The sequence below is a fragment of the Zootoca vivipara genome, chromosome 2 (assembly GCF_963506605.1).
Source record: "Zootoca vivipara chromosome 2, rZooViv1.1, whole genome shotgun sequence".
NCBI lineage: Eukaryota > Metazoa > Chordata > Lepidosauria > Squamata > Lacertidae > Zootoca > Zootoca vivipara.
In genome coordinates, this window is record NC_083277.1 from 108,313,000 (window position 1) to 108,324,897 (window position 11,898).

The 11,898-nt window shown below is 45.9% G+C and overlaps 1 protein-coding gene across 1 annotated transcript; it reads right to left on the reverse strand.

The window, feature by feature from the left end:
* Positions 1–380: 380 nt before the first annotated feature.
* KIF2B (kinesin family member 2B) lies at positions 381–9,418 on the reverse strand. Its single transcript, XM_060271062.1, has 3 exons — positions 7,416–9,418; positions 1,122–1,182; positions 381–425 (listed from the first exon to the last, which is right to left on the reverse strand). The coding sequence occupies exons 1-3, from the start codon at positions 9,416–9,418 to the stop codon at positions 381–383; spliced, it is 2,109 nt and encodes a 702-aa protein (XP_060127045.1).
* Between the last annotated feature and the right edge of the window lie 2,480 nt (positions 9,419–11,898).

Here is an 11,898-nt window from a genome sequence, read left to right on the forward strand (position 1 = left end):
AACAGTCTCATCCCTGTATACCTGAAGGAGCGTCTCCACCTCCATCGTTCAGTCCGGACATTGAGGTCCAGCTCCGAGGGCCTTCTGGTGGTTCCCTCACTGCGAGAAGTAAAGCTATGGGGAACCAGACAAAGGACCTTCTCAATAGTGGTGCCCACCCTGTGGAGTACCCTCCCATCAGATGTCAAACAGCTAAACAACTATTTGACTTGTTCGGGAAGGTCTGTAATTGCTGGTGTTTTACTGTGTTTTTGTTGGGAGCTGTTCAGAGCGGCTGTAGCAATCCAGTCAGATGTGCAGTGTATAAATAACAAAATTAGTATTATTATTATTTTTGATGCCTGAGCTTTCTCACCCTTGCTATACGTTGTGGGTGGAACTTACAAGTCTACCTCAGATATATTTCTACCTTTATGCTCCAGGGACTGGATGCCAAAGGGGAGAAGTGTCAAAACCCTTAGTGGACAGTCTTTCAAAGAAGAATTAAACCCTCTCATCCATTATCTAAAGAGGAATCAAAGCATTCCACTGTATTGTTCCACAACGCTGCAACATCAGACACGGCGAACACATGACAAGATTGGGTGGATGGCAACTCTTATCTGCCCATCAGAGCCAATTGTACAAATGTTTGCATATGAGGAAAGCAACCATCTCATTCAACTTGACACTTTTCTGTACTCGGAGAGAAACCTGGGCATTGTAATAAAAATAACTTCAAAGGATTATTGCTCTGTCAGCTCTATTTGATTGACAAGATAAGAAATTGAAAATAAACTAACCATTCTCCATTCAGATGGGATGCTGCCTTCCTGTAGCTGCTGCTGTTGATATCTGAGTGATACTATCCTTCCTATTTTTTTGTAATTGAAATCAGTCAAAGAAGGTTGTGGGTTTAGAAATGATATAGTATAAACAAAGAGGGCTTGTGTTTTCAAAGAAATCACAGGAATCATCATCCAAGCCTTTCTAGTGGTGCCTTGGTTCTCAAATGCCTTAGTACAGCGTTTCTCAACTACTGTGCCGCGAGACGGTGGCTGGTGTGCCGCGACGTGAGGCGACGAGAAGGGCGATTTGCGGCCGCCAATAGGCAGCGCTGACCCGCCAGAAAGGAAGCCGGCCGGGTCATTCTGGAGGGCACGGGGGCGCGAAGGGTGTTTCTCCGTCATCTCCTCGCGCTCGCTCCCTGAGCGAGGCAGCGCTTCATGGCCGCGCGCCTGGGCTGAGGGGCCGGGCTTGGAAGCGGGAACATTGAGGGACGGGGCGGATCTCTCCGCCGCCGGACACAAAGCGCCGCCGACGCCGCTGCTTTCCGCAATCCCGGGAGAAGGAGGAGGAGGAGGCGGAGGAGGAGGCTGCCCCTCGGGTCTCTCTCTCCGGCCCTTCCTCTCTCCCTCCTTACATATGAGTCAGGTATTTCCCAGCCCGCCGTCGGCAGCCAAGGCCGCCTCCTCGCGCTCTCCCCGCGCGCTCCATTTTTTTGGGTGTGTGTGTGTGTGTGCCAGTGGGTCGACCTACTTCCTTTCCCCCCTGTCTCCCCACCCTCCCTATTCCTCAGTCCCCCACCCATTCCCAACCCCCAGGATTTGCCCCGTCTTTTAATGGTGGTGTGCCGCGTGATTTTTTTTCACGGAACAAGTGTGCCGTGGCCCAAAAAAGGTTGAGAAACACTGCCTTAGTACTCAAACGCCTTGGTTCCCAAACACCAAAAACCTGGAAGTAACTCCGCTGGATGAAATACAATTGCCTCTGATCTATTTATTTTTTTTGGAATCCTGCAACATGTTTAAGTCTTTACTCTGCTAACTATACGTTGGAGTTCTGCTCTGGATCAATACTGAGTCGAATTCAATGACTTCCAGAGATTTCTCTGAATCTCAAGACTTTCCCCCATCCCCTGCATGGATCCTATCATAAACATTTTCAACTGCATATTATTGCATAATCTCTATTTTGTATCTATCCATATTATCCATATTGTTTGTTACATTACAAGTGAGATTAAAATCCTGCTAATGTTTTCATCTCTTACAGTGGTCTCCTAAATAGATTAGGGATTTCCCCCATTCTTTTTTGAAGTTTTTGTCTTCCTGGTTTCTGAGCTTTCCAGTCAGTTTTGCCATTTCGGCATAATCTAACAGCTTGGTTTACCGTTCCTCTGTGGTCAGGACTCTTTCTTCTTTTCATCTCTGGGCTAATAGCATCCGCGCTGCTGTTGTTGCATACATGAAAAGTCTTTTCTGCTCTTTTAGGATATCGGTAGGTGCCTACAATTTCTAATAAGAAAGCTTCTGGTTTATTTACAAACGTTATTTTAAACATTTTTTTCCAGATCATTATATATCTGTCAGAGGGTCGTCATGGCTACTCTAGAGTAACTCCGCCTGAGTCCAGTTTGTCTTCAAAGACGTTTATTGTGCTATTTATTTACAGTGTAGAGACAGCTTAAAACACGACCTCTCATCCCGAATCAGAATCCGGCAGTGGCGTGCGCCTGTTCCTACGCATGCCCGGCAGCCATCTTGGTGGTGGCCGCATGGCGGCATCCGTCACCAGGATGGCCGCCGGGCATGTATAGAAGCGACTTCCGGTGCTGCTCTGCCCGATTTCCAGTGCCCACACATGGGTAGAGCAGCCCCGGAAGTTGCTTCTACACAACTTCCGGTGCCGCACCACTGCTGATCCCGCATTTTTCAGCGGGAGACTTGGCAGGTATGTCCTGTGGATATGCATTCGAGTAAACATGTCTAGAATTGGGCTGTAAGGCTGCAACCTATGCACATTCATTTATTTGTTTTGAAACCAGTCATCTTTCTCACATTCAAAACACGAGAACGCAGCCCGAGGCACTGTGCAACAGAATCCTTAAAGCACAATTAACCCGGGAGCACACTCCGATTGGACCTGAAAGGAATTAATTCCAAATAAACATGACCAGGATCATGTTCTGTGCATCAGAGCTGGAGTGGCACAATGGCGAGTAAACTGAGCTGGGAACCGGGAACTTGCGGGTTCAAATCTTATCTGTGCCATGCATTCGATACCTCTGAAATATGGGGATAAAGAAATCTTAGATGAATTCTGATTGATTACATTAGCATACAAGAGCACACAATCTCTCTCAAGACAAAAGCAAACTCTTTTTGTTTCATGGTGCCCATCTACTCAGAAGTTCCAGGAAATTTAATGAGACTTCCAGGTAGTTGTGGCCATCTTGGGTGTTGCTGAACTACAATTCCCAATACCTTTAACACTGGTCCTACCAGCTGGAGCTGATAGAAGTTGGGTGTCCAACAATATCCAGAGAGCCATGTGTTCCCCATCCTTGGTGTATACAATTGGAGCCTCAATTGTGTACAATACACACATTCTATTTTAGAGACTTACTGAAACACTCTGGGCAAATGAAATTCCTTGTGTAGAATATCTCATTCTCCACTTGAATTCATATTCTTATCCATTGTTACCCCCATGGCTTGTTGCTGGGTGGGGTGTGTGTGTGGGGGGGTGTTTTTAAGACACCCACCATCAGGAGATGGGCTCTGAAACACAAAGCATAAACAACAGGGAAATCTTTCAAGGAGCTTGTTTCTGTGAACACAGCCCAAGGAACATTAAAGGCAAGAAGAGGGATAAAATCGAAGGTGAACAATTTCAAAAGAGAATGCTTCAAAGTCTGTTATGAAATGGCAGATGTTCTACCAGCTGACAACTGCAAATATCTCCTAAATCGTTTTCTTTCTTTCTTTTTTTAAGATGCACACCGAGTACAGTTTCTTAAGTGGGAGAATTCGATATGTAATGAGAACAGCTAACATTTACCAGGGGAAATAACAGCATTCCCTCTTAATAATGTGGAATTTCAGAGAACACTGCCCTACAGCACTCAGTGCTCTATGAAAAAAAAGTAATTAATTTGAAATCAGGCTATGCCATGCTATGGTATCGATAGAGAGCACATTCTTTGTTTTGTTGAAATTAATTTAAGCTCAGTACAAAACTGTAGCATATGTAAAGGGAAAGAGGAATTACTTTCCCTTGTATTACGGCTTAACAACACTCCCGTTTTAGCTTTTGCCAACTGGTGATATTGGTTTATGAAACATGATGCAAAAAGTCCACTTTGGGGCCTGAAGCCTTCCTTTTAGAAATTCTAGGTGCCAAAATCGCAAAGGAGCAGAAAAGACTATTTATGTATGTGACCACGGCTGCATGGATGTTACTGGCCCAGAGATGGAAAGAAGATAAAGTCCTGACCAGAGAAAAATGGCAGATGAAGTTGGACTATGCTGAAATGGCAAAAATGACAGGAAAAATCAGAAATCAGCGAGACCAACATTTGAATAAGGAATGGTGAATTTTTTTAATAATTTATTTTAAAAACCATTTTAAACAGTTAATTTTTTTAGTAGGATTGGAATAACACTTGTAGTTTGATGGTGAATTTTGGATATAATGGAGATGTGAAAGATTTGGATTATAAAAGATGCAGGAGGGAACGATTAATAATAGGACCCACAAAGGGGAGGAGGAAGTGCAGGAGATTCTATGGAATCTTGTTTTTATGATTTATGTTTGATATATCTCTGGAAAATTTTAATTTGAAAAACCAAATAATTAAAAAAACCCACTATAAATAAAATATTCACTGCTACTAACAAACTTTTTTTTTTAAAAAAAAAAAGTCCACTTTTGGAGCTCTCAATGGTTTGGACTTTTAGGGAAAAAAGACGCCATGCCCATCCCCACTAAATTGATCTGGGTCTACAACAATGGAGGGATGTGGTTGTTGTTGTTTAGTCATTTAGTCGTGTCCGACTCTTCGTGACCCCATGGATCATAGCACGCCAGGCACTCCTGTTTTCCACTGCGTCCTGCAGTTTGGTCAAACTCATGTTCGTAGTGGATGTGGTAGTGAGTACCTAACACTTTGCTCCTCCTCCAAAATTATTTTTAGCCTTGAAGATGTGTGTGTGAGAGAGGGATAAACTAAATTTAGAGACACTCGGGTATAAATCCCAACCCAGCTATGAAGCTTAGCATAGCTTCCTATCTCTCATAGGAATAACCTACTTTCCAAGGTTATTGTGAAAAGAAAACCAGGTTGGCCAAATACCTATCGTTTGTTGCTTTAAGCACCGAAGCACCATATAAATGCGAAAATATGTTTCACATTTTGTTAGCCCCCAAATGGAAAACGAGCGAGGTCCAAGCCAAAGAAGAATGGCAACCTAAACTGATGGAATATGTGAAGTTTACGGATCCAACTTATAGAATAAAAGAACATTAGTTTAAAGAAGATTGAAAAATGTTTATTGAATATATACACCTAAAAACGTTGGCAGCATTAAGATAAATTCAACAGTGTAAATTAGTTTTGATGGATGCAATAATGGAATACTGGATGGCATTGTTTATTTAAAATATGCAGGGATTTATGTTATGCAAAATGAACCATGGAAGGAGAAGAAGGGAAGTCATTGATATTTTAAGGTTGGTTAAATAAATATTCTAAAGCGTAAAACAGAAAATTATATATATAAACCCCGCCCTGCATAATCAGTAGGAAGCTGAGGCAGGCGCACATAATTTGAATGACAATACCCATCAACTTTTTTGGGGCGGAGCGTCCCCCTTAATTTTTTAGGGGGGGGGTGAAGGGACCTTGGCCCCTAGAAGTAAACTCTTTATGTACAAGACATTTCCTTTCTCTTTGTTTTCTCTGAGTTCCTGTAATGCAGTATCCGCAGGGCTACAATGAAGGATGGAAATAATCTTGCGGGCGTCAACATCCAAAGACAATGAAACAGCCCAATGAATGGAAAGTGCTGAAGTCTTCACAGTGCCTTAATTATCAACTCCTGTAAATTAAGAGTTCTAGCTAAAGGTATATAACTAATCACAGATACATCTAGAGTCCTGTCAGTGCAGAGAGCTCTGTAAGATGTGGGATTGCTCACTTGGTACAGCGCAGGACTCTTAAATCTCAGGGTTGTGGGTTTGAGCCCCACGTCAGGCAAAAGGTTCCTGCATTGCCAGGGGTTGGACTAGATGACCCTCGTGGTCCCTTCCAACTCTGCAGTTCTACGATCTAAGTACACAAGTCCAGAGAATAGAACTAGGATGTATGCCCATCTGGAACAGAGATGAGCATTTGCTTCACCTACTACAGAAGGTGCCATGTTCAGTCCCAAGCATTTCCCAGGTGGTGCTGGGAAAGAACCCCCTGGAGAACCACAGTCAGTGTAGAAAATATTGAGCCAAATGGACCAATGGCATGACTTGGGCACAAGGCGGCTTCACTGTGTTTGCAAAACGGTGGTGGCGACTGCGATGGATTATGAACCGGGCTTTTATAAAAAGCAAAGATTCAAGAGAAGACACAGTCAGTGTCAAATGTCGAATTATAACGAGAGGAGAGAAAGAGTGGCTGTCTTCACCTAATGAATTCTAAGTGCATATGTGAATGACTCTTGCCTATTATCTCAGGTGTTTTGAAAAGGAAGGGGTGCATATGCTCTAAACCTCTTGATGTGATATTACGGGTGCATACACACTCCAAAGTACATTCGACGTGCATTTCCCCGCTCAAAGAATTCTAGGCACTATTGTTTGTCAAAAGTTGCCAGGAACTGAAACTCTGTGAGGAGTAAACTACAGCGCCCAGAATTCCTTGAGGGAAAGAATGCGCTTTGGTTGTACTTTAAAGTACATGTAGACAGCCTTGGTTTGTTTCGATGGGTCATAAATCATATAACCCTTTTTGCAAAGGGCAAAGGTTAGGAATGCCTATAGACAAGAAAGCCTCTATCTCACCAAGATTAAGATATGTAATCTTAAAAGCACCCTTTATAAAAGCCAGCTTTTCAATGTTGGATCATCTTATTCCTTCACTTTATTTCTCTATTCCTCCATGTTTTTAAAAATACTCTTGTGGACCGACGAGACAGAGAGATGGGCTTAGGTTGGGTGGAAAGAAGTGGGTGCTGTATAAAGCCATACTTACGCTACCTACAAAACAGCCTCCCTCCCAAATGCTTTATATTATAATTCCTTTTCACTTCTTTGTTGTTTTTTTAAAGAAAGGTCTGCTCAGAAATGCCAAATGCCCTGGGATTGTGTGCTCAACTCAACAACATGTTATTTTAGGACACTAATAGAAGCATCTGGAGATTCTTTCAGGAGACTTTCCACCCTGGCATTAAAGACAAAACGGACACCCACGTGGAGATGGGAGGTTTAAGTATTCTTTAAGTTGCCACGTTGTCTGGTGGCTGGAGAGGCATGGTGTTGTGTAAGCTTTGACATAGCCTGACATGGGGGAAAAGAAAGAAACGTGGAGCAGAATCATGCCAATTCACAGAACACGAGATTTCTTCACAATGACATGATTGCTGCCCGGTTGTTCCCTGCACTGGAGGTTCGTACGGAACAATTTCACTTTATCTTGGATCTCAGACAGAATGGCGATCTTCTGGGCCAGAACCGCTTCAAACTGAGAGGCGTAAAAATCCATGTCATAGTCTTCATCGTCAGCCATTTTCAGAAACCCTTTCAGCCACCGGAGAGACTCTTGGTGCTCCTCCACCAGAGCTTTCTCGTCCATCTCTTTCCTCTTCTTCTGGCCTCTCCCCCTGGCAATGAAGGTAAGGCTTGCCGGAGAGACCTGGTCCTCATTCTGTACGCAGAACACTTTGAACTCATCCGTCTCGGGCAAACTCTGGACTGTCCAGGGCCTCGTCAAGTCATCCAGCTGAAAGATGGATCTGGGCAAGGCGGGCTGGAGCTGTCGGAAGGTGCTTGGGTCCACTGCCAGCTCTTTCACCCGATTGGCGTACCGCAGTGTGTTGAGTGTGTGCTCACACGACCTCATCCCTGGAGAAATGGTGGCGATCATGCAAGTGCAGGAGTTTTCTCCGATAAAGGAGTCCCTTAAAACCTGGGTCAGTTTACTGGCCCGGAAGGGTGTGTGACCTTTGTTGCGTCCCAAAGCCCTGATGCATTCCTTAAGTGCCAAGAGGCTTTTGTTGATCTCTGCACCCTCCAGCCTGGTTTGCCGGTCCGCACTGGAGGTATCCGCTCCTCGCTCATTGCCGGCTAAATCAATCAAGGAAATCTTACCATGTAGCCTTCCTCTCCTCTTTAGGATGATCTGGAAAACGGCGTGGCTTCGGGACGAGTGGACATTTGCTGAGGTCTGGCCAGACGTTCTGCACCGATTCCCTATCTCAATGAGCTTCATCACGTCTTCCACGCAGGCCACTTCCTGCTCCAGGAGACCCACCACCTGGACCTGTTGGTTGCTATCCTCAAGCACCCTCAGCCGCTTCTTCCAGTTCAGTAGGTCATAGACCCTCCCCCAATAGATCTCGAAGAAAGCCCCAAAGACCTGGAGTTCCAGGATTTTGTAAGTGGGGTCCTGCAGCAGGCAGAAGACGTCCCGGGCAGTCATAGCATAGATCCCTTTCGAGGAATCCTGCCTCTTGCCAGAGAAGTCACCTCCCATCGTGTGGGTCTTGCCGCTGCCCGTCTGTCCATAGGCAAAGCACGTGGCCATGCCTCCTCTGAAGATGATCTCCACCAGAGGTTGCGCCGTGTGCTTGTAGACACTTTCGTTGGAGGCTTGGTCGTCGAAGGCGTGGTCGAAGCGGAAGGTCTGGTTCTCCAGGTAGCGGGTGAGATCCAGTTTCTGCTTGGCTTCGTGCACCATCACCACGTCCGAGCAAGGGATGGTCACCACGTCGACCTCCTTGAGCTCCTCCTCGCGCTGGTTGAGGGGCCTCTTGCGGACGCACACGCAGATTTTGCGCGCACAGCCGCGGCTGGGCTCCAAGGGGCACGTTTGGGCCAGGAGAGCGGAGCCGCCGTGCTGCAAAGCGGCGCGGTACTGCTCGATCACGGCGATCACAGCCGCGTGCGGGTGCGCGCCGCTGGCGTCGCGCCGCGCTCGCCTCTCCATGAACTCCAAGTGTCGCTTCTCTCGCCTCTCGCGCATCCTCTCCACCTCCAGGACGCACGGCGATTTGTGCGCGGGGCTGGGGCTGATCTTGCCCGCCGTTCCCGTCGACGGGGGCCTCTTGTTGAAGTCGCGATCCTCGCTGTCGCCGCCCGACTTCTCCTTCTGGATGGGGGTCACCACGTAGTTCTGCGGCGGGGTTGGGTGGTCCCCTTGTTCCGACGGCGTGGGCGCCGAGAGCGTCTCGGGGCTGAGCTCCATCGGTGCCAAATGAGGGTTGAGCGAGAAGGCGAGGTCCAGCTCTACCTTCTTGCCCTTGTTGACTCCTTTCTCGATCCACTCGACGGTCACGCTGCTGGCGTCCTCGTGCAGCGCCGTGACCAACGCCGGGTGGATCCTCCCGTCGCTCCGCTTGATCTCCAAGTAGGTGCCCACGTGGATAGCCCCGAACTGGTTCGCCATGACTGTCTGCGCCTTGAATCGGGGAGAGGAGGCGGTGCCGATCCTCGGCAGGAGCGGGTAGCGGGAGAAGGGGCCGGGCAGGCACGCTGCCGCCCAAGGCAGACAGCCACAGTCATTCAGCGCCTGGTGGTAAAAGGCACCCCTGCGCATGGCCCAGACAGAGCCCCTGCCCGCCTGACCTGCTTGACAGTCATCCTTACCAAATCGTGCGTCATAAGGGCTTCCTCAGGGTAGCTATGGCCGGGGCCCAGGCCTTCAAATTCCCCCACGCCTTTCCACTACACCTCAGAATCGTTCCTGTCCAGGAGTTGTCAAGGGCGCAGGAGAATCAAAATGCAAAAGAGGCGTCGTACAAAGTCATGTGGGCTCAGTAAGGTAACACTGTACACACGCTTTCTAGATCCGTTTTAATGGGACGCGTTTCCCTAGCTGACGTTTCCATTCTAAAGCGCATTGCTGCTAAGCCCTCTTCCTTTCTGAATAACTTCCTCTTTGGATTTTAAGCCTCAATTCTTCTTCTTCTTCTTCTTCTTCTTCTTCTTCTTCTTCTTCTTCTTCTTCTTCTTCTTCTTCTTCTTCTTCTTCTTCTTCTTCTTCTTCTTCTTCTTCTTCTTCTTCTTCTTCTTCTTCTTCTTCTTCTTCTTCCGTGGTTTTATATTATTCTTTGTGGTTTTATATCTTTATTTTATTCTGTGTACTGCCCTCAGATCCCCAAGTATAGGGCAGTACTGTATATAAATTCAATAAATTATTACAATTACTACTACTACTACTACTATTCTAGACCATAGTGCAGCGGTAGGAAATCAGCACCCCTCCTGGTGTTTTGAGACTCCAGCTCATATCCGCCGCAGCCAGTGATGGTGACAATTGTGTCCAGTGACATGTGGGGAAATAGGAGCCAACTGCTAGGGCCCGAGGTCCTTTCGCCTCCGCCAATAAAATATTTGAGGGAGCCAAGCTCCCCTCAAGCTGATGGGCATTGCAATTCAAATGGTGTGGGTGCACCCCATCATGTGGGGTGGGGCTTACCCGAGATACCACTGTATATAGTAAAAGGTGCCTTCTTTTTCTTTACATTGCCAACAGATATTTGTACTTGTCTTTTATACAGGTTTGCTAACTTACTAGGAGTCAAATACCTCTGGTACATCATTTTCATATAGTTTTCTTTCAGTGTACAACATGCCGAGAATTTCAAGTCAGTTTTCCATAACATTTCCCAGTCTGAAAGTTGGATATTATGCCCCCCAGTCCCTCACTCAGTGTATCACTACAGATTTAACCTGTTCATCCTTTGTATGCCATGTGATTTCCCATTATGAGCTTTACAACACGTTTTCCTGAAACGTTTTTTGGATGTGTCTACATCCAGCCAGAGGGATGCGGGTGGCGCTGTGGTCTAAACGACTGGCCACTACCTCCCCTCCCCTTCAACCTAATACTCCAATGCCTAACTGCCAAACCTTACAAAGTTGTGACGATTTGCTACGAGGTAGGCAAAAAACCAAATGGCCGCAGGTGGCGCTGTGGGTTAAACAACAGAGCCTAGAGCTTGCTGATCAGAAGGTCGGCGGTTCGAATCCCTGCGACGGGGTGAGCTCCCGTTGCTCGGTCCCAGCTCCTGCTAATCTAGCAGTTCGAAAGTACATCAAAGTGCAAGTAGATAAATAGGTACTGCTCCAGTGGGAAGGTAAATGACGTTTCCATGTGCTGCTCTGGTTCACCAGAAGTGGCTTAGTCATGCTGGCCACATGACCTGGAAGCTGTATGACGGTTCCCTCGGCCAGTAACGCGAGATGAGCGCCGCAACCTCAGAGTTGTCTGTGACTGAACCTAACAGTCAGGGGTCCCTTTACCTTTACCTTTACATCCAGCCAGTGTCTCGTGTGCAGTGTAAACGAACTGTGAAAAAGACGGAATTGAAAGTGGAGACAACATACGTCCTTTGCTTTGTTTATTGTTTTTAAACATTGAAATCTGTAATAAAAACTATTTAAATCTGTAATAAAAACTATTATGTAAAATAATAATAATAATAATAATAATAATAAGGGTTCACAAATCCAATCTGACATCCAATGAAATTTATAATACATTTATATTTGGAACCTGGAAAAAGAAGTAAGCTCTATTTAAAAATAAGCACCGCTGAGCTCAATGGGACTTGCAAGTTAATGTGTATAGGACTGAACTCTATGCAGGTGTGCTAAGGGCTGGGGAAATGGGTTTCTCAAATAATTGTTGTGTCCATTTATTGATTTTTTTTAAAAAAATAAAACCCCTAAATATTCTCAAAGTATCACTATGATGTTTATTGGATTCCACTTAGTGTATGAAAAACGGAAGAGATTTTTTAAAACAACAACAACCAATTGCCTTATGATGTCATTTTTGTGCAATGCGTAGTCAGCTAATTTTTTCTTTGAAGAAGTAACACCCAAACCACCTTTTTGAGCTACTTGAATCAGAGGGAACTA